General features: G+C 39.5%; 1 protein-coding gene across 2 annotated transcripts in view; it reads right to left on the bottom strand.

Annotated features, from left to right (window-relative positions):
- DCLK1 (doublecortin like kinase 1) overlaps positions 1-24,086 on the bottom strand; it is a gene marked incomplete at its 3' end in the record, with an annotated part of 248,547 nt that overhangs the window by 106,520 nt on the left and 117,941 nt on the right. For both annotated transcript variants that reach the window (XM_082013947.1, XM_082013948.1), the window contains exon 3: positions 15,165-15,264. In XM_082013947.1, coding sequence (XP_081870073.1) covers positions 15,165-15,264 — 100 coding nt within the window. The remainder of the gene's footprint in view (positions 1-15,164; positions 15,265-24,086) is intronic.

Genomic DNA, 24,086 nt, shown 5'->3' with positions numbered 1-24,086 from the left:
CAGGCAAAGTCCTTCCCAAAGTGCAAAAACTCCCCAAAGCTAACAAAATCCCTGCAGTTTAATGGAGACTATTTATGTGCTTTAGAAAGGAAACCGCACTTACATCCGACTGCAGAAATATCATTTGACCAACTAACTATCCATGGAGCTTCCACCTCAGAAACTGAGAGTTGCTTACAGGGTGGTAAAGAACATCCCCTGAAGCAGCTGCCACTACTGACAATGTATATGCCTCTCTCTTCTTGATGACAACCACAGAACTTCCTTATTCAGGTCTTCAATTTCAACAATATCTATTTCCAGCATTATGAATTCACTCAGAATTCATTCCTAACGAATAGTGTGAAAGGGACTGCAACAAACACAGTAATCCGCAAGGTCTCTCTTGTGGTCTTTCAGACCCTGTAATTTCATGTATTAGATCTTGAAAGAATTAACCTGGCACAGTCACAGGCTAGAAGCATTTGTCCTTCTCTTTAAATCCTAAAAAATATTTATGAATATCCCACTTGAGCTCACAAGGATTTCTATTTTTCACTGTACCCATATACTCTGGTTACTTTTAAACAACTCTAAGAAGTCCTATCGTACCTCTGTGCTACAAGCAATTCCTGCTATATATAGCTGTATCTCCATCAATAAGTGCCTGTCATCTATAAGGAGATCCAAATACCTAATAAGCGCCTGGATCAAATTCAGGGTTGGAAATAGTAACATCATAAAAGTAAGAGGAGGAAATACTCAATATCCTACCTCACTAAAGATGAAAGCTGTTAAAGCACAATGCAATGCAGATTGTATTAGAGCTCAACACAATAAAAATCCAAGGAATGCAAAATCTCGTAACAAAGCTGTTCATTACATTAACCTCTAACACAACACAGAAATACACAGTATCAAGGAACCTCTTATTTTAGTTAGGAAACTGTAGCATCACTTCTGCAACGGGAGTTAGCCAGCTAGAACCAAACTCTGGGGCTGAGAAGGCTATGCTTAACAGAGCACACAGGAAAAGGATCAAGGTGACAAAACAACCATTTTCTCCACAAATCCCTGGGGCACTTGAGATGACTGAAAACTTTTTAGCACATCCCTGCAGTCCAGACACACAGTAACTGATAAGAATCTTAGCACAAGAGCTCATGAATAACCATGGTTCCTGTGTAAAGGGTCTGCTGATACATCAACTCTTCAATCACTCTATGAAACTCTCAATCCTAACATTAACTGACAAAGGCTTTGCTCCTTCCAAAGCTACTTCACTCTTCAGACCAGTTACTGAACACAAGTGCAAGAATTCTATGTCGTTTAGTAAGGCCACATGTTACCAGTGCCCCAAAAGTTCTGAAATTTAAATGTAAACTACATCTTTCAATCTGACCTGAACTCTGGAAACTCTAGGCATGAATGGGGAGATGAAGAGTAAGGTATATATTTAAATAGTAGAAAAGGAATAACAGCACAGTATTTTTATTTGGACTTTTTTTATTTTCTTTTTTCAATTCTTGCGCACAAGTTTCTTCAAATTATCTGTAACAGATTTTTGGACTATCTGTACAACACTAGCTCATACAGAAAACCTTCTTAGCAATGTTAATGACCCAGTGAGTTGTCAGAACAGTTAAATAACTGCTGTAGTGACATTCTTGTTGGACAAGATGTGATTATGTAACGTGAAACATGATCATTCTTAAGTAATTTACAAATTATCATTTTCCACTATTTTTTTTTTCCAATATAAATTACTTAAAATTGTGTATAGGCTCACAAAGGACTGCTAACAAAGCAATCTGACTCACAGAGAAACACGAAATATAAGGGTAGATCATGAAACTCCAGAAAAAAATTTGAGAACTTAGAGAAAAATATTTCATTCACACAGCATGAGAAAAATTGTTTAATGAGTTTTAAAAGTAAAAGTAACCCTAAATTCTGTTTCTCACTCAGACACTATCACTAAAAAACCAGGCATTGTACTAACTGAAAATCACTGTTTACTTAATGTATGTGAAATAACTAAGTTAAGTTCATTGATAATAATAACAAAGATACCTATATATATAAACCAAAAAGTACTGGCATGATTAAGCAGCTATGCCTATTGAATTTTGGTTTATGGATGCGACTTGAGAAAGGATGAAGCACCCTGGTGCTGGATTATGATCTCCAAAGTTTATGGTTTCTTCACTCTTGAAGTGGATTCACAGTTGCAAAACTGGTTCTCACAATTAGTGGTCACCTGGATGACAAAGTGACATGGGATCTGGCCCCACCAGTCAATGGGGACAGCACGAGTGAGCAAGAGTACCCACAGTTGTGCCGCAGAGTACTCACAATTGTGCCTCATGCCATTACCTGGCAATTAGGACATTAAGTTAAACAATTGACAATTAAGGTTTAATGTCTACATATTTTTGCTTATAAATGATGGTGGATACAGACACTGCAAACTATCCTAAGAAGGAGGGAGCTGAATGGAAGTGCTTTTTCTCTCTGATGTATGTCCTTACTTACTAGACTGTAGACACATGCTCCTTCTTGCTTCCTACCTCTTCAGTTTCATGACTTGCATTCCTGCAGGCAAAACATCAGGACACTTGTTTTGGAGGTGGAAAATGTGGACCAGTGCCAGTAAGAATCAGACTATTTTAGCCTACCAGGAAGTCATTGGTTTTGGTACTCAGTACAGCTCAATCACTGTGTAGGGTTCCAGGCTAATTATAGACTTACCCACAAGCAGAATATCAGGTGTCTTGGAACCCTGTCAAAAATGTTGGCTATTCTGTGCTAACTTGCTATGTACCTACAATACTTACTATGAAACTACTGGCATTTTTACTTTGCATTTCTTGCAGGTTTTCCTCTCATCTTGTCCTTTAACAAACATCATCCATCCATACATTTAAAACAGAGTGTTACATCAGGGAGCGGGGAGGGGAGGAAAGCTGTAGGCTCTTTTCACACCATTCCTCTGTCTTCATTATGAAAAGCTGTATCCAAATCTAGTCCAATTCACCAATCACCAATCACACACTTCCCTAAAAAATGCAATTATTCTAAATTCAGACCTGTGTAACTGATCTGAATTTGGTTTTGGTTGTCAGGAACATGTAAGTAGGTGTAGATTGCTTATAATGGGTAGGAAAAGGAGATGAAACTTTCAAAACGTTGTTGAAAAAAAATAGAGAAGGAATTATAACAACCATATTTTTGTTCCATTTAAACACAAGCTGTTATGTAACTGTCCACTGCAGTAGGTTTGGTTTTAAGGAAAGTTAAACAGTCACACAATGGCTCTCTTGCCCCAAATAAAGTTATTTAACATACCTCAAGGAGTTCACAATATTACAGACTGATTTTTTTTTTCTAGTTAGTGCCTAAAATCTGCCTGTAATAAGAATATTGAAAGTTAGTAAGCAGCAATTTTTAATGAAGAAAACCATAAAGTGATGTTGTTTGAAGAAATAAAACCACCTGGTATTCTAATGGCTATTTAAAATAACAACATTACTTGGCATGCCCTTAACAAAAAGAATGCTTACAGTGTCAAATATTAATGATTTTGAATGTTTTATCAAATTTTCATACACACAAGAAAAAATACTGAGCTGCAACATAAGAGAAATATCAAATCAGCCAGAGCCTAAGGAGTCTACATATGGATACAGGACAAAAGGCAAAGCTGGAGATTCAGAAAAACTTACTACAATACGGAGCTCCTCAACAGCATATTTTTACAGACAAAATCCTCATGCATCAAACAATTAAATACAACACTCTTACTAAAGCAAAATATTTTTTATATGCCAGCATTAAAACAACATTCACACCCGAACACACATGCCTTGCACATTAAGCTGTGTTGTTGTGTGGGCAACAAAACCCGCCTGCCATCTATAGGCGCATACAATTGCCAGCCCACCCACATTTTTGCCTCTTCTACCTCCACGGTGGTACCCTGTCTTCAGCTGCAGTGGACTTACTGCAACATTGCTTTACCTATCAACATAAAACACGGAAATTAGCTTCCTAAGTTAAAAAATATCAAGGACTCGAGGACTGTCTCAAATTTAAAAATCCCTAGGCAGCTTTTGCCTCTAATATTAATGGGTTCTCCTTGAATGCTATCTGGCTCAGGCAATTAAATTTTGCTATAATTATTTAGATAAAACTAAAGTAAACAGGCTGAGTCATCCTGGCAATAGGCTACCAGTGGGATATCTGGAAAACGTGGCTTTACTAAGAACATCTGCTTACACCACAACACTTACTGGGGTGTGTAAAGTCCCAATGACTTTTTTTTTCCTTCTGAGAAAGTTTAAATAGTTGTAGATTGAAAATGCTTGTTAGGTTGGAAATAGCCCATGAAACCATCTTTCATTCTGTATATATCATAGCATACATCAGAGATTGTTCAGAGGAGTGTTTTGAAGTTTACAGATGAGTTTGCTCATAAGGCTGATGTCCTATCTGAAAATGCAATGAGCCTATTTTTATTGAGTATGGGAAATCAGATTAGTAAAGAAATGACAAACAAGCTTTACTAATATCAGTTTCTTTTGCTTTACAGGAAAGTGCATAGCATTGAATTCTGCTACTATCCTAAGAGCATATACAAACTTATTTTTTCCTCAACAGTGACAGGTCTTACTTGCACAACACGACGCATTTTGCAATTGACTTAATTTCTGCATTCTTTGGGACAGCAACTTTCATTTCTCCAAAGATCTTGATTAGACAAGGTGCTTTTCTCCCGTTAGATATATATCATTTTTTCTGAATACGGAGGCCAAAATATTGAAATAGTTGATCTGTCATTACTACACTGTACCATGACTTCAGTTCATGGTGGTTTGTTTTTTTTTTAAATCTTGTCATCTGGCTAAAACCCTTATGTAATTTAATTTCTTTTGCAAGGTCAAAATCAGCATAACTTTGGCAAACATGACTATGTGAACATTTTCTTGTGTAGGTTTTGGTATAGTCTTCCTTACTGAACAATTCTTTTTCGGTTTTCTGTTTTCTGCCAGTTGAGTTTGGATCCTTACCAATATATTTTGGACAGATGCAAACCTAAGACAGCTTTTGGTTTGCTTTTTCATTAAAATTCCAAACCTCCTCCAATGGTCAAGTCCCCAGACTCTTAAGTCTAACAGACTTCACTGACTAATTCTCTTGATTTTTCAAAGTGTTCTCTCTTAATATAAAAAAACCCAAACCACCTCAGTTGCTGGACTGGTTTCCTTTTCTTTAATCTTCTATTCAACATAAATGAAATCAACATACGATTACAACATCTAATGCTCTAAGACAGCTCTTCTGTAATATCATTATTATTAACAGCACTAAATCTAAATAGAATAAGTGCTCCCAGTTAGCATTAGCAGCATTTCAACTCTAATCTGCATCTAGGAAGTTTAAAGCTTCTCATAATATGTTAGTATTTCTCCCGCTGGTAAAAACAACACAGCTGTCTGTCTGCATCAGGGCTGAGCTGTGATCCCAGTAGACTCCCAGCAGAATCTCAGGAGAACGGTCCTCCCCAAAGTGATTTTAAAAAAATCAATCCTCTTTTATTTATGTAGGTTTGTCCTTATTACTTAATGCTTACGTATGAATTTAAGAATTCTACTTTTAATGACAATTTCCAGCAATTTATTTCATCCCAAAGTTAGATTCCCTGGTGTGTATTCTCCATAGTTCCCCAGTTTAATTTTTTTAAGCAGAAAACAATATATCCTTATCTTCCTGCCCTGCAGTGCAGCAACTGCTAAGCAAAAAATCAGTCTATTCCATTTTCTCAAGTCACCTATTCTGTAGATATTAATATGTACTTGCAAAACAGAAAGAGCATGTAAAGTTAAAGACAGAAATAATTTTTATAAAGCTTCATCAAAGCTGTTGTCCTGCAGGATTTTTCTTCTTCCTAAACATGGTGTCTTCATCAGAAGCTGCCTTGCTCTGTAACTTGTCTTCCCATTTTTGCTAGACAATCTTAACAGTTCTAGGCAGCTGTGAAAATGTTCTCTTTCCTATTCCAGAGTAACAGGAAAAACTAAACGATTTAAATTTCTTTGTCTTCTAATCACCCTCCGCTCTACTAGGAATTATCAATCTTCCAAAACTTTCCTTGACCCGGGTTCTTCAGTTAAAAGAAAGAGATCTCAGGTTAGCTCCCCTTTAGCTTCAATAAATTTTAAGCCCCTAGAAGATTTTATTCCAAAAGAAAAAAACAAGTGTTACAATTCCTCTAGAGGAAAATTTTAAAAAAGCTCTGACTGAAGAACAGAAGAATCCAAATCATAGCTCCATGACCTACCACCTACAGGTGTTCAGTTCCATGGCAACATGAGACTTCTTAATGATTACTCAGCCTTAGATTACTTTATGCATAATATTAGCATCCAGTCCTCCTTGCAGGGACCTACGCTATGAAAAAAGTTTGTTCAAAAGTGACTGTTCACAGAAGCAACCTGAACTGTCAGGTAATGCTTTGGGGTTTTTCAATAGGAAACTTCTGTAGGTTGCATTTTGAAAATAACAGCACTGAACCACTATCGCAGCACATACTGTGAATCATCAGTTTTGTGATGCAGACCAACACAGCCATTATACAGAGGTCTTCTGCTGGCTGTATTTTCAGGATGGTAAAACCCTTTCTACTTGATATTTTTGTGTCTGTATACACAGCATCTCACTAAATATGCATGAGTATATAACTATGAATACCTATCACTCATGTACGCAGTTTCTGATTTTACCACTTTTCAATATCTTCCAGGTTGGTTTTGATTCTCTCTCAGCTGCTGTTCTGCGGTTTGCGTTTGATAAGGTTTTTTTTTAAAAAGGCCTTTAATGAATATTAAAGATGAATACATTTTCCTCATATGCCTTCAGAAAGTTTCTGCTTTCTAAAAGCTAATGAACTCTGGATTTTGAATAATTATTCTCTTTTCAAAAGATTTTGCCAGTATAAGAGAATCTGTGGACAGCTCTGGCATTAAAAAAGTCATCACACAACTCCAGGTATAGGGCCTGTATCTAGTATGAGAAGTAGAAAATTAAAATGATCGATTTAAGTCAGTCCAATTTTGTTGCTGATGAGTAAAGTCTATTCTCAATGCAAAATCTCTCTGGTACAACCATACTACCCAACAAACAGGCAGGTCTCCAGGGCACATCCTAATACAGTTTAGCAGACGGCACAGTTCGTTCAGGTTCTCAGACTGCGTGATGAAGCACTGATGCTACAAGAACTATTCATGTCAAAGCTGTCTCATACAAACTCATCATACCTAGAGAAAATGGGACTTATGTTGCTCACCCAAAGGATTTCCTGCAGTAGGACTACAGGGTACATCTCTTCTGAAATAGATCAGATTCTAATAGTTTCTAGCACTGGAAAGGATCTGCAAACTGTGCAAAATAAAAAAATACACTTGCCAAGATTCCCAACATTGTGTACTCCATTTCACCAAGCTAATTAACAAGATGAGAAAAAATTCAAGGATAAACATATGGTAAAGGCGATTTCTAAACATCTCTGATGTTAAACTCCTCTACGCTTGTCACAAAACTACTTAACAGAGTCGGTGGAGGGAGTTATAAAATACAGCTACTATTTGCTGCTTCCATCATCACTGGAACTGGAAAAGTAAAAGATGAAGTTTCTCCTAAACAGAGCTCAAAGGAAGCTGGTATTTTGGAAGCTACCACCATCTGAGGATACAGACTGAACATACAAGTTCAAAACTCAACCTGTGGTCTAGAATGGAGCATTACACAAACTGCGAACCAGGCTCAAAGGCTGCAAAATAAAGCAACTTCCATGAAAGAAGAGATATGAGACAGTCAAATTAAGAACTCAAGTGCCTAGATCTACCCTGTTAGGTCTACCAAATTTCTGTGTTACTTCCCCAGAACTGAAAGTTTATAAAACTGGCCATAAAACTTGGAATCACTTTCTTTGCATTTGCATATACAACTGAGATGTTCATAGTTTGGGAAACTAGCTTAAAATGTGTTGCGAGAAAAATTCTTCTCCTGAACCAATTTGATTCATCTGAATAGTCACTTGGCAAGATTCCGTTCAAGAAATTACAACACAAAAATAAAATGAAAGAGCAAAAGTATCAAGCTATACAAAACCAATAAACACATTCTCTCTATTCTGTTATTAACTACATACTAACACTACCTGTTATGAGTAAAACATCTTGTACATTAAGATAATGATACTGATGATGTTTAATAACAATTTTTCTTTTATTTAAACAAGACTAAGTGTTGTATTATAGATTCCCAATAAAAATGTAATTTAATTAATATGCACATATTATTGAGAAATGCTTGATATTTTTGGACCCAAAGTTTTTATCCAAAATCAACTTTACCATGGAAAAAAAGTTGAAAGAATATACACACTCAAAACTCCTTATGCAAATGAAGTGGGAATTTCCACCAGTTCTAATTTATTGGATGCCGTTTCATTCATGCTACTTTTAACAGACATCACAGAAAGCAAATATTGCAGAAAACATATTGAGGAACATTTGATTCAATGAGCAGAATGAATTAGCATCAACTGCAGCCTTACTGTTTGGCGAGTTTCAATGAGAGACTGTTTTCTAAGTTTTAAGTGATCACGATTTTTCGTGGTTATACATACAGGCAACTTTTTCATAGCAACTTTGATGAAAAGTGGTAACTATGCAAACATACATGCATGCATGGTGAGGAGGTGGGGAAAGGGAAGGAGAAGAGAGGCACTTCAGTGTAAATCTGGACTGGAAAGTACATATATAATCTTCCTGAAAGCTCTAATGTCCTTATTCATGTCTATAAATCTGCCAGCTGGGGGGAGCAAAGATTTATGATGCAAGAGACCAAACTTTCACTGCTAGAGATGCTTAGGCAGAAAGGTGAGAAGCAGTGTCTCAAATAAGTAAACCTGTGAGACAGAGTAAAGAATATTCAAAGCAAATACCTTGCAGACAACAGATAAAGAAGTGGGTTTACATAATCAAGAACATATCTACAAAAAAGCCAAATACTAAAAGAGAAAACCCGTGCAGAAAAAAACCTGAAGTTCTGTGAATGCATTTTTCATGTGAACAGCTCATTTGACACAAGCGTTACTACAGGTTTCATTTAATGAACGCCACATGATATTATACCAGAGAAGGGCAACGTGTCCAGAGAAGGGCAACGAAGCTGGTGAGGGGTCTGGAGCACAAGTCTTATGAGGAGCGGCTGAGGGAACTGGGGTTGTTTAGTCTGGAGAAGAGGAGGCTGAGGGGAGACCTTATCGCTCTCTACAACTACCTGAAAGGGGGTTGTGGCGATGAGGGTGTTGGTCTCTTCTCCCAAGTAACTAGTGATAGGACAAGAGGAAATGGCCTCAAGTTGCGCCAGGGGAGGTTTAGATTGGATATTAGGAAAAATTTCTTCACTGAGAGGGTGGTCAGGCATTGGAACAGGCTGCCCAGGGAGGTGGTGGAGTCGCCATCCCTGGAAGCGTTCAAAAAACGTGTGGATGTGGCGCTTCAGGACATGGTTTAGGGGACATGGTGGTTCTGGATTAATGGTTGGACTTGATGATCTTAAAGGTCCTTTCCAACCTAGTGATTCTGTGATTCTGTGATACTAACAGCCACCTGATGATCATGCTAACAGCCCGTTCTTAGGACCTAACTGCAGATCAGCATTCTCCTTTTAAGAGTTCAACACGACAGAAACATGCGAGTCACTCGCACGCTACCACATGGCCAAGAACTTCCACGCAGCCGAGCCGAGCCTGGCGCGTGGGCTGAGGGAGGGAGATACTTCCAGCGCGGCTGGAGGCAGATGGTCTCAGTGGGGGAATATTGACATCAGGTCTGTTAAAGTTGTGGAACTGTCATGCTGCTTCATAAAAGAGAGATGCTGTTGATGTCCTTACTCTGAGGAAGGGAACAAGGACAAGCAGCGGTGTGCCAAATGGGAGGGAGCTGAGGGTACTGTGCAAGTGTCTAAGGCATGATGGGAGGGTGGAGATGAAACTGGAGGTCTTGGAGTAGGAAAATAAAGAGGGCACTGGACACAAATCCACAGGAAAACAGCTTCTTTCCTTCTGCTCTTTCTGAACCATCAGCCTAAGCGGTACGCACCGCCAGGGGACTGGTCCCTCCTGCCTTCGCTTGTTACTGCCTCGTACACAGAATATCTGTCTCCAAGGCCCAGCAGTTGTTGACATTTGAAAATATCACACTGCACTGGAACATTTTATATTTATGCCTCTGTTGAAAGCAAAGTTATATCTCAAAGTCCCCAGAACCCACCATCACTTTCCAATTGCCAAAGCACGAGTTTTTGATGAGGGCAGAGTAAGTCAGCCAGCATGCTCTCCACTCCTAAGTCCAGCCAAAAGCTGTTTAACACATCACTCTCTGTCCTATAAATCAGGGTGGACAAGGACTAAAACCGATTTCCCCTTCCTCTCTCTTTTAGGAAGGACAGCGTAATCGAGGTTACAGAAACCTGACAATGAACAGGGATAAACATGATACTCTGACCTTAACTGCAGTTACTGAATCAGATGCGTGTGCATGCCTCCATGTGCACACGCACGTGTGCGGACACCACAGGACTCAGATTTTCCTGGCAAGTTGTCTGCTGCTGGCAAGATGAAGCAGTAACACTGCTGGCACAGAGATGCTGAGCTGAGGACTATCACAGGCCAGCAAAGTCAAAGTGAAATTAGGTTTCAAAGATTCCAGTCTTAGTTTTCCCCTAGAAGAGAGTCATTCTCATCATTGTTTCCATAACAGTAATACGTGCTCTTGACAAGTGATCTGCAGTTGTTTTCACATCCAGACGTTCTATGTTGGCTACACTCTGCTTGGAGGCAGACACTGGCTTTGGTCAGCTGAGATTGCAGCCTTTTTACATGATGCGTCTTAGTATGTGATGAAGTTTGTCATACTTGGGATTGTGCGACCCTTAACTCTCCAAAGCACTCATTAACTAAACACGAAAAATAATTTTATTTTAAAAAATTTAAGTCTGATACTGCCAGCCTCAAAAACTCTCATATTTTACAGAAAGAAATATCTATATAAGCCAAGGAGATGTTCTCATTTAGGGCCAATCCCATGAGCTAGTTACATTGCCAGATCCTATTTAGGTGCCTAAATAATAGCTGATTGCAAATATTTTTGTGAACGTGGCCCTTAAACTCTAATCTCCATCAACACGCAGCTGAGGGCTATAGAAAACCATCCTCTGACTTCTTCTTTGAAAACGGAACCACCATCAGTTAAAGAAAACCTGGGATTTCTGGGAAAGTTTCCAGAACTGCAAGCTAACAATGCCTGAAGCAGCCACTGCCATATTCTATGTTGAGGAATTCTTCTTCTTACAAGTTGGCTGATGTAATGTGTGCTTCATTAATATAATGTTTTTGTGCTTGCATTTCCCACAAAAACTTTCTATTAAAATAGCATCGCCACTGATGCTTGACAAACGAGGAGTATTTACTTCTTAATTTTATGGTCATTCCCATGCATCTTCATGTCCCATCTGCAGTTCTCTTGATGGAAGTGTGTGTGGCTATCGTATGTATCAATTAGGTCAGATATGGAGATGATTGCTAGGAATTATGATGTGGGTGGTACCTATTGATTCTGTATTTCATGCGATAAACAGTGTGCTTAATATGAAAACCATCTGCACATCAAGGAAAAGAGAAGAAACTGCAACACATAGTGCCGACTGCTCGTTTTTCTCTTTGATGGACCCCTAATTAACTGTCTTTTTTTAACTGATTGCCAAGGAGATATGCAATGCCTCTTCCTGAAAGACATAAAACAGAGAGGGGAGATGATACAAAGAAGGAACACGCTCTCTCCTCCGAGGACAGGTTTGAGCCTGAAGTCAAAACAACGAAAGGCTTAACTAATTGTTCAGCCTAAAGAAGAGAAAATTGATGAGGCTCATGGCAGTCCACAGATTTTTTCAATGAAAAAGGAATCATCTGTTTCCCATGTTCACGGTTGATAAGAAAAATAGTAACGGGCTTCATTTATAGCAAGGCGATCTGGGGTAAGATAGCTGAAAAACAGTGAGGAGAGTTCACCACTGGCACAGAACACCTCGGGAGGTTACAGATTCCGCCTCGTCAGAGGCTTTACAGGGGCATATTAGACAAGTATGTCAGAAATTAAATAGGGAAAGTTCATCCCAACACTTAGGAAGATTGAGTAACTGACTTCTAGACTGTATTTTCTAAATTTCTGATTCTATGGCTTTTAGAAGGTGTTATCTTGTGCTAGGAGCAAGCCATGGGAGCAGGACAAAGAAAGATGACTAGAACCAATGCAGACTGATGAGTCTTTAGGTTTTTCCTTTCTGATGGAGTGGAATTAATCTCATCCTAAAAGTTTTTTCAGCAACTTTGGAGAAATAGAATGTAGATAAGAACAGCTAAATCAGGCATATAGATCCCTGTATAAAACCATCCAGACATTTCTGGAGCATAATTCACATGAACTGTTCTAAACATCCACCTTCAACTGCGTCAGTCAAACATCTACCATCTACTTTGTCAACACATCTAATTGTTATTTACTGGGAAAGAAACCTATTCGGACTGGCTCAGTTGCAAGTACCTACTCTCTTGACACTTAGTGTTAGCTAAAATGAATCCCAGTATAGGTGCCTGGTTTTCCATTCCCAGAAACTTTGTCTCTTGCTCGCCTCTAGTATCAGTAACTCTGAACCCAGAACACAGAACAAGGGCATTCTTTCCCCCTGATTAGTAACTCCCCAAAGCCCAGAACCCTGATTGTTTAAGTATTTATTTTCCATATTTCTCCTTCCCACCTTCAAATTTTGCTTTTCTTTATACCTTAAGCTGCAACACCTTAACTGTTATTCTCATTATACGGCTGAAACTGGGAAACACTGGAAAGATAGAGAGATTAGCACAGTGTTGCTTCAAGCTGCTTTTCAGGGAACCAGACAGGCTTTCCAAGCCTTGCACAGTTGGACAGCCCTTACTAATAATTTTACTGTTCTTAGATTAACTCCGAGGAACACACAGACACGCACTGTGATCACACAAACTTCATTTGCCAAGCAAAACAAGCTAAAAGCTCAGTTGTTTTTTTCTTCTCTCTCCAAATCTTACTCCTGCCTCAGAGAAGGCTGACTAGAATCGTATCAGTTGGTACATCAGCTATTAGCTGCAAGCAACCTAAAGAAGTTTTCTGATACCAAACTTCCCCAAAAATAGAGAGCAAAGTTGATGTACACTTCACAAAGGAATTAGAGATGTAGTCGGGAGTCTGATTTTCTGCTCTTTCTTCACTCCTGTGGTCAAAACAGTCAATGCTCACTGGACCTTTACCTACTAGAAAAGCGCTGAAGTTGTGTTTTCAGCCTAGAGTTTCAGCTTATTTTTTATTTCAACTCATCTTAATATGGTTTCAGGAACAAACGTTCCAGAGAAAGATACTGCTTACTCAAAGAGATGATGGTATGTCAGACAAATAAAGATTAGGCAGAGTCAGGCTATGTCTGTACTTTGACATGAGACCTCCAAAATGAGCTATATACTTCCAAAAAGAGATTTAGACAATTCTGTTGTCAGCATTTCACCCTGAGCCAGCTCTGGAAAAACTGCCACAGGATTCACTGCGAGGAGACACCGCGCAGCCACCAGCGTCATCTTTCAGATAAGAGGCACACGTGAATCCAGACTATGTAGTCAACTACATGGCTCTCCTTTCATGAAAGGCAAGCATGGCCATGCTGGTCACATTCCCACCTGGGAAACTTCCCTGCTGCCCAAATATGTCCCACTTACATTTCTAATTCCTGCCCTAAAGATGGCCAATGTTACTTTTCCACGATTAGTACGTTTTAGCTTAGAGGCAACTACAGCAATTTCATTATTGCAAAGAGCAAAGCTGGTATACTATTTGACTTTTATTTCCATGTTATAGGGTCCTCTAGAGAAGGATCTCTAGTGTGTTTGCTTTTGTCTGTCACTAATAGAAAGTGTTGCTCCCTTGCCCAGTAGCAAAGATAACTCCTTTTTCAGGCTCATCTTTCAGCTCAAATGTAAGGTCTGTGCAAGATGACCTTCTGCTCCTGCACAAGTTAATGGAATATTTGTCTGGATCCAGGTAAACCAAGAAGCCTTCCAGGTTCACAGGCTAGTCAGGGAAATACAGCTACATCATCATTCATTTTGAATGTATATTTGCATCAAAAAATGGTGAGGAAGTTGTGAAGTTAAACAAGCACACACATGACAACTATGAAGTAGCTACTACTCTAACAATTTTTTTCTGACTGATTCTTCAGTCTGCTGTTCTTTGAGACCTTTGATATTTCAAAAAAAGATGAGACAAGTTGATATCAATGCATTACACAGATACGCTGGACTGGGAGAGAGTGTGGGGGTAATAAAACCTTTACTGCATCTTGCTCTCCACAGAAATAAACTCAGTTTAAGTGGCAGCTCTTTATTTTTTTTTCAAATGTACAAAGCTTATAGGTTTTGTCTTATTACTGGTTTGTGGTTCAGAAGTTATGAATATTCTTTATAACAATAAAGGTATTTGCAAATCAAATATGTATTTTCCTTAGAGGACTACATACATCAATTACATTATTGTATTAGCCAGTCTGTGGGAAAACAGAAAATGCACTGAATTTTCTCAGATTACTTTGTCTGTGTTTGCCAATTACATTTATCTTCCATACAGAATTGTATCTATCTTCCTTTATCAGACTACCTGTGAAGCATTATCTAAACCTCAGTTGTAAGAACTGTGAGGGTGAAAGACTGTGATAAAGAAGTAGAATAAATTCAAAGAGAAAATAAAGAGAAAATGTTAAGAAAGACCTTGCAAAATAGGAGTTCCACCAAACACATCACTATTTCAAATGGCATATGAAATTTAGGCTGAACTAAAGTTTTATGCTGCATAGGCAGATATTTTTTCCTTGGCAACTTTACTGTTGCTTTCAGTTACCTCTTATTTTCAGTATTTGGAATTTAAATAAAAATATTTCTTTGTGTTCTGAAATCAATTTCGGTGATACAGTCTTGGCTTAATTAGCATGATATGGAAATCTCCTGTGGTTGTAAGTATTTTTAAAATACATCTTCTTACCACTTTCATCCAGCAAGAAATCATCCTGGTAACGGAATTTTTCTGGTCCACATGCAATAAAAATGTCATCATCACCAAAGAAATCCTGAAGGCACATCACCTGCAAGCAAAAAGGAAAGGAAGGCATTGTATGAAATACCTCATCATCAGAATTCTAAGAACAATAAATCCCTCCTTGTCTCCATCTGCATGACAACTCTTCACTTTTAATGGAATCAACAGGGCTTCATCTCCAGATAAATTTCAAAGCCATGCTCTGACCATCTGTTACAAGTGAGAAACACTTTTATGGACACTGCAGGAAGAGGTAAGACAAAAAGCCATAACTGTCACATTTACTACATGAGGCAACAATGGGGTATGAGGTAAATGCCTTTTGTTTACGCACAAGGTACCATTCAGTAGTTAGTGGATAATTCATTTGCTTTTGAGCCCACGTTTCTATCCTTTGACTGCCATGAAACGAGGTTACAGCTTTTTATGCAGAATTAAGTGTAGTTATTTCAGCAAAATCTCCCATACAGGGAATGAGACTCATATGGGTGAACTGAGTCTCCATCACACACTCTTCATCTTTGCCAGCAAAGTCGATGTCAAGTCTCTCCAAAGGCACCAAGCTGAACAATCAGGTGAGCTGGGAATGATTCTTCTAGTACTGAATAAAACGATAATCCCTTTCTACTCCAAATATGAGTAGTCAGGATAATATTGGTGTAGTTTTATGTCCATACATGAGATTTCCTTACAAGAGCTTTTAGTTCACAAGGCACTGCTTACCAGTTTCATGTTTCCATTCATACAACTATTTTTACTAATGTCCTTAAAGAAAAATCAGTACTACTACTACCCCAGAGCATGACTTTGGATTTATTTAGCCAGTTTTGACAAATTTTAAAAACAAGTTAGATATCTGACTACCTTTAAAAAAATGAAGACACTTGGTAAACAATATTATAAACTCAGTTCCTGCTTCACATTACAGTAAGATTTTAAAAGGCTATGTTTGCTTATTTTTTTATATAATGTTTTGTAAGGAAATAGTGCACTAGTGTTTGAACAGGATAATTTCACAAATAGAGTTTCAAGCCTACAGACAGAAAAGTAACACATAAAGAATTTCCAAAAATTGACAAAATAGTTGAGAACAGTCCAGCTGAACCAGACCAACTCCCCATAAAAAGCAGGGGCAAGGGGAAAAGACAGCATTCAAAGTCTACAAAAACACAAGTGAAAGAATTAGCTAATGAGATTAGACAGATTTTCCCAGACTTTGGCACAAAACCAAGCAACCTCTCTGCCACCCCAACCTGCAGTGACTGCTGTCTGGGGTTATCAAATTCATACCATGCTTCCCAGAAACATGCCTGAGGGCTTTGGCATCTACAACAGTTACAAGTCTCTATGCTAGAAAAATCTTAAGGAAGAAAAATAGTGGAACATGTTGTGACTTGCACAGTAAGATTTGCCATTGAAACTACTTTAAAGGTAGAGCAGTAGCAAATGAAAAAAAGAGGAAATCAAGAGAAGAAAACTAGAAGAAATAAATACCCCAAAAGAGACAAAGGTACTCCCCAAATTATCCTTTCCTTAAACAATGCACATAATTTTAAATTCAGGTCCACCTCAACCCTGTTCCTATCACCATTGTCAACACCACACAGTGCCTGAACACCAATATCAAAAATGTAAATATTTGATAGAGCTTTTCACCATGTTCTTATTCAGTTTCTGTTCTATTAGTGTATCAGCCTCAGCACCATTCATATAAACTCATTCACTTCCCATCTTATTTTTTTGTCCACAAGACATATCCTGCCTATCTTCCCACCCTATACTCCCACCAAGCTTCAAACATCTCTTCCCTTCAGTCAAGTTCCTCTGAAATTGCCACCTCTCCCACAGCATGTACAGAACTACAAATTTGCAGAATGACATTAAAAATCCTGTGATTTCCTGCTTGCCTCCCAAGTTTGACACACTTCTGCGGAGTGATAACCTTTATATTTGTGTTTATACTAAGCAGAGTATTAGAATTAAACACATAATAAGTGACTCTAGGCACAAGTTGAGCTATTTTGACAGGTACGAATTAAAATTAAATTCATATTTGAATCAAAAAAATGTATGGATTTAATAAAACTCAGAAATGTTTGGCTCTGCCCAGTTAAGAGGGTTTCATTCAAGCCTAAACAAGACATTAAAATGAAGGTAGCAACACCTAACCAGGCTCAACTATGCCAATATTTAAAGCATCTCAGCTTCAATCAGTACAATTTATATGCAAATAAGAAAGAAAACAGGATTAGCACAATAGAAAAATAATTTGTACTTAGATATCCTTGGTTTTGTTCAGACTTTACACTTACAATTTAAAGTGTTCTTATGCTTGCCTCTTTTCTCCATGCTCTCAGTTTCCTATTCTGTATGTAAAACTATATACACTTCTTACAGGTTTTCTGGCCTCCTGAGATTTTATTAATTTGGGAATTATAATTCTAGCTCCTAGAAAGCTCATAGCAAGAGCGTAAGTTCCCTCCAAACCCATCACCCTCCGGAATAACTTCTCTTCAGGCTTCCAATATCTTTTTGTATTATTTATTGGAAGCCTTGAGATGTCCTTCGCTGTCTTTCTCCATCCTTTCAGTCTCAGCATCCCTGGCCTGCTCCGCTCCCCAGCTCAGGCTCCTCCGAGGTTACACTGAAGGGCCTTTCCAGAAGGAATCTAACAAATATACAGCACCCCCTTCCAGGCTTTTTCGGAGCGAAATCTGCAAGTGCTTTCTATTCACACTCAGTCATCAGCTAAGCAACAGGACCTGCTTTTTATTACCCATTTTCACTTCTGGAGATCACAGCTCCTCAAAAGTTATGGTTTATAGAAGATCAAGGATTTGTATCACCACTATTGGACTGTGCCAGTGCTTCAGAGGCCAGTGTGCTCTGTTGCATGTGATCAGTTCTAAAATTAGTCAATTTTTAAAAAGTTGAATTACAAAAGCTCCCTCTCAGCATCTTTGCTGTTTTCAATCCATCATCTTCTTTTTCACAAATACGTTTCTATCTTCCATAGGCTACCGGGACATTTCTCACAGTGGAGAACACAAAGTCTGTGCAGCAGTAATCTGTCCTGGTTTCAGCCATACATACCCCTTAAGGAAAAGAAACTCTGAAAAAATAAATGTTTTCTACCACATACCTGGTACTAAATAGACTGTGACACTTGTAATCAAAAACTTTCTGGCAACGAGGTGATACGTCAAGTTAACGGTGTGTCCCTTACACTCTGTAGGGGAATGAGCAAATAACGGCAGCGCAACCAGAGGCCCGGGAGTCTCAGGCATGGCAGTCCTTCGCATCGGCAGCGCGGAAGACGACAAGCAGCAGCAAAGAAAATCGATTGCTAGTCCAGGCTTCGGGCAACACACAAGTCACATAAAAAAGCCTAGCTGACCTGTACATGCCCGAGGCGAAGCAGCGGAGAGGCAGAAGAATTTGTTGTGCCTGAGCTCACCTGGGCGAGCTGCACAGGCTGAACCCCGGGGCCCCCTCAAATCCTTGTCCTAGTAAACAGCTCAAGAATCCCACACGCCCTTCCAGTGGGAAACGCAGATGTCTGCCTAGGAGGAACCCCAAATCATTTCGTACCTCAACCGTTGCTGTTGCTAGAAGCCCAGAGGGGACCCGGGGACCCGGCCGGGGCAGGGAGCACGCAGCCGAGCAGCTGAGCTGCCCCAGCAGGAGAACAGGGAGCAGAGCAGCAGGCTGGGCTTCCAGCCCAGCCTCAGGGACTGCCTTCGCACCACAGCACCGACACTACAGGCACCTTAAAAATTACCTTCACTTTTCTTTCTTTTTTTTTTTCTTTTTAAACAGGCGAGTACCTGGAACTAATGAGAGATCTCCTAACTATTGTGGAGCCTGTTGTTGTCCCTTGACTGGCCCAAAATATTTAAACTCTTACTATTCACCTCTTTGAAGTTGGTAACTTTGTTATGGAGGCCCTCTTTCTTATATCTACAAAAGATGCAAGAAATTACGCTTTAGGTTTTGGAGCACAGATGACCCGAGAGTAAGAATAGCAGCTTGTTGAGCCATTACCTGGTTTCTCTCAGCACAAGCAAGAAAGAGCAGTCGGTGGTGGTGTGGAGGAGGTGCAGAGGGACAGAGAGAGGGATGGGGGAATGGAGCGGAAAGGGAGGGTAAGGAAGGGGAAGAGAGGGAGAGGTAGAAGAGGGAGGGAAGAAAGGAGGGAGGGAAGGAAGGATGGAGAGAGGAATTGAATCAATCCTTTCTCTAAAAGCATGACATGAAAGCTACAGATGAAATCGCCTTTTATAGTTGCTGTATCTGGCTATAGCGGCATTGGGGACCTTTTTGAAACCCCATTTTAAAACAAACACACACACATTAAAAAAACACAACAAAATTCTTTGCATATGTCAGTCACAGCAAAGCGAATACTTTCCTATTGTTTTAAAGTTGACCGCATATCAAGTTATTAGCAACTCTGAATTTTTTTAATAAAAAATAATCAGAAACTCAAATTTTCCTCTGCATTCAGGAATAGCTCACAGCACCAGCACAGTACACCACCACCACCAGGATTACTGACCCTCACGTTTTTGTTACGATTTTCATAATGCTGGGTTCTTGGACAGAAAAGGAGGGAGCTGTTCTGTGTGTTTGTCTTCTTTTAATAACAACATCTTAATTAGACTCAAAGCTGAAAGCAATTTTGGATGAGCCATGAGAAAACCTCAAGCTGGAGTGCCCTCAGGCACCACGGCTGTTGGAGAGCTGGAAAGAAAAGTGAGGACAAAGAAATGAGGTGGTAAAACAAAAAAGATGCAGAGGGATATAAGGAAAACTTAAATTCTAAGTGGCTATAAGGGTTTTCTGAAAAGAAGAAGAGAAATTAAGGATGGCAAAAGGAAAACATGGGGCATAAAGGAAGGAGGAGACGCAGGCTGCGAGGCAGGAGCACGCACCGAGGGTGACAGAGGAGTAATCGAGGCTGGTGGGGAAAGAGCAGCCCAAAGGAGGGGGCAGGCAGAGAGCCAGCGGCTCTTCTTCCCTGACGGTGAAAAAGACATTTAAAAAAAAAAAACAACACAACTTTGCCCTTGGAAAAACCTCAGTGTTTAAATGACTCACTCATGATTTTAGGACTCTGACTCATTAATTTTGTGTCAAGTTTTATGAGTTTTATTATGGACAACATTTTCCTGCTACTTTTGGTTCACTCAGCCTCAATGTTTAATTCCTTGGCAGGTCTCTTCAGTTCTTCATACGTCAAAGGAGTCCACTCTATACCTCTGTTCTACTTTTTTTCTCCATTTTTTTTTTCCTCTGATTGATTTTTCCCATAAAACAAAGCCTGTCCTTGTTTTAAGACATTAATTGATCTTTATCGATGTTTTCCTTCTGTTTTTCTCCTTAACCAAAATATATTTTCCACTAACCACCAACTCTGCAGTACTTATTTTATCAATTTCCACACTCTTTGTCCATTGCTTCATGGAGGAACATCTGATTAGATCCTGAACTGATTTTACTGTCAACTACCATTGACAGTCAGTGAGAAGTCTCGTGACAGCTATGGAATTTCCCAAGAGCTTATAAATCCACACAAGTTGTCTGTATAGGTATTAAAATAGTCTCGTTTAACTTCATAATCCTAGTACAATTACAAGAACTGAAGAGGCCTTCTACATTACTACATTTATCTCGCAGACAGTATAAGGCTGCTTCCCATACTAGCTTTCCCAATGTTTTGTTCAGTTTTGTAATACGTTCCTTACTGTGTAGAGCTTCCCTTAGCAGAAACACTAGTAAAACAACAAACTGTTACTCATTCAGAAGGATTTCATGGCTTCAGGAAAATCAGAAATCAATCATTCCATATTGCTGTAATTGCTCTTCAGGTCGTTACTGTGAAACGAGAAATCCAAACATATCAATAAGGCTTTCAGGAAGGGGAAAGAAAAATACTTGTTTCTAATTAAATTTGATATGAAGCTTTTTTTTTTTCTTTTTTTTTTTAATTGGAGGAATCCCAGCCAGCCCCATTCTGTGTGGACTATGGGATAATAGCAAGAAATATCCTTTCTGAGGGAAAGGAATTAGACCTCAACAGGAATTCACAGAGCATCACATTTGAATATTTCCTTCAAGTTTAAGGCAAGTCTATTTCCCTTCCTGTTGGCTCAGGCTCTGGGTCTTTTATTCATGCCCTTTCACATTTATCTGTCATCACGCACATGCCACTTCTTGAGATCCGGTCATCTACAAAAATATAATTTATCATCAGCATACATGTTTCTGATCCAGGTTCTCTCCTTGGGTAGTGGCTTAGCTGAAGGCATTGGGAGGTATCTGCTACACATTTGCAAAGTTGAACAGTACTGAATTTGTTCTTTTCTGTTGAAGTGAAATCTCCATGGTGACAACTGCATCATCAAGCTGTGACAGCTTTTCAGTGAAGAAGAGCATTTCATCACAAGATTCTCATTACAAGAGTGCCCTCTGTAAATGAAGACAAGATGTTACCATAGGGGTGGAAACTGCTGAAGCTACACAGCAACGCTGTCTCTACCAACTCGCTTGCAAGGCCACGTTGCAGATTAATGCCTTTGAAACAGTATGCGTGTCCCCCCAAATTAGATGAACACAAGAGACCATCGTGGTCACAAACATAGGAATTTTCGTACTCAAACTCAGCAGAAATAGCTTGCCCTCCTGCTGCCTCACAGGAGCAGATAGAAAGCAAGCCAGCACCCTCGGGCCCGGGGGAGCCATCCTTCACCCCACGCACACCTTCCTCCTCAGCTGCCTGTTGATGCGCACCGGCTCAGGACTGACTGCTCTTCAACTTGTTCCTTCTGTCACCAATACAGAAGTTGCTCTATTTTTTAACTGTTGAAGATATAGTATCAGTTACTTCTACAATTTTTGTATTTATCAACATCCATTGAGGGCTATACACAGCTCAGCCTTTACAATCTTTATCCAGCTAAGACTTGGCAAATAAATCGCTAGGAATGAAGTATCTGCTTTCCTCAGTTAACATTTCCTCAGTATGTGTTTCTGTCTTGGTCAGTAAGGGTTTTTCATAAGGACAAGAAAACCTATTATGCTTTATACACTAGTGTTAATATCCTCTGTTTTGTTTTTCTGTGTGTTGTGGTTTAACCCAGCAGATAGCTAAAACAACCACACAGCCGCTTGCTTACCCTCCTCCCCCACAATGGGATGGGGCAGAGAAACAGGAAAAAAATTTAGAACCCGTGGGTTGAGATAAAGACAGTTTGTTAGGAGAGGGAAGAAAATAAATAAATAAATAATAATGATAATAATAATGGTAAAAGAATATACAAAACAAGTGAAGCATAGCACAATTGCTCACCACCACTGACCGACACTCAGAGTTCCCGAGCCGCGGTGCCCCTCCAGCCGACTCCCCAAGCTTTATATACTGAGCATGATGCCGTATGGTATGGAATATCCCTGTGGCCAGTTTGGGTCAGCTGTCCTGGCTGGGTGTCCCCTCCCAGCTCCCCGTGCACCCCCAGCCTGCTCGCTGGCCGGCCAGCATAGGAAGCTGAACAGTCCTTGACTGCTTAGCAACAACTGAAAACATCAGTATGTTATCAACATTATTTTCATCCCAAATCCAAAACACAAACTATACCAGCTATCAGGAAGAAAATTAGCTCTATCCCACCCAGAACCAGGCCATTGTCTTGCACTAAATGATGGCATACTTAAAAGAAAATCAATGTAAATTAAGGTCCCAGTTTTGCAATTGTGCCATCAACTTCTTCTTGAGGAACACGCTTAATTTGTGACAAATCTTTTTGAAAACTTTCAAATTAATCCTCTAAAGTTCAGATAAAGATAGAAATTGCGCCGTTCTAATACACTACTATACCGTGGCCTCAATCATTAGGTGAGACCTGAACAATTTCTTTGTTAGATTAAAACTAATTTAGTAAACAAGCTGTTTTTTTACAGAATTTGAGAGCAGGGGATATTTCCCAATAGGGAGCCCATGGGCTTATGAATCAATGCAACACTGATAAGCACTAATATTCAGTTTCATGAAAGGTTCCTCTGTGGGAACCACTAACATGGACAGTTTAAACTTCTCCTGTCAAAAATTGCTTTGTGGCAGACAAGATAAGAGCAGTGAGAACATGGCTCCTATCTACACCCAAAAATGACTCCTCCTCAAATGTTACCTTACTTTGACAGCTGCACCAACGCACAATTGCACTGACTATCTAGTGTAGAGCAAGATAACATGCTTTCACATGGGAAAGAGGAAAAAAGTAGAGACAGCATCATCAAGCCTAGAGTGGCCATCCCCTTTCACCTACTTTTGCAGCTCCTGCACCAAATATAAACTTACTGCCCTCCAGTTTTATAACCAGATCATTGCTTCTTTTGTCCCCTCCACTCCACTATTCAAATCCCACAGTGTACCAAAATTTCACTTCCCTCTGCACCTCTTGCTTCTGAAAGTTCCCAGCGCTGATGCCTGTTCTGGCAGCCACCTCTAACTTAAATCACTACTGTTGCCCTCTCACTTCAGCTCTCTTTCCTAAACAGCTCTCTACATCACATACCACAACAACATATCTTGCCCAAAGCAACTCCCATTTCCTCTTCTACCAGACTCCGTTTTCTCCCCTACCTACGAATTCTTTGAACATGCTCTTTCCATTCCCTCTATACCCTGGGCTACACAATGTTAATTCTCCTCCCACATCCTCCTCTTCAGCACTCTCTAAAGAGCACCACAGGCATTAATTTGGGGCTCTTTACAATCTCTCCAGCACTCCACTAAGGATAGTATTTGCAAATTCAACAGCAGCCTCTTTCTGAAATGCTTTTTCGTCATTCTCAGTTTAACTCTAATTT

The sequence above is a fragment of the Phaethon aethereus genome (genome assembly GCF_964289735.1).
Source record: "Phaethon aethereus genome assembly, chromosome: 1".
Taxonomy (NCBI): Eukaryota; Metazoa; Chordata; class Aves; order Phaethontiformes; family Phaethontidae; genus Phaethon; species Phaethon aethereus.
Note: the sequence above shows the minus strand (reverse complement) of the source record. Positions and strands in the feature narration are given on the sequence as shown.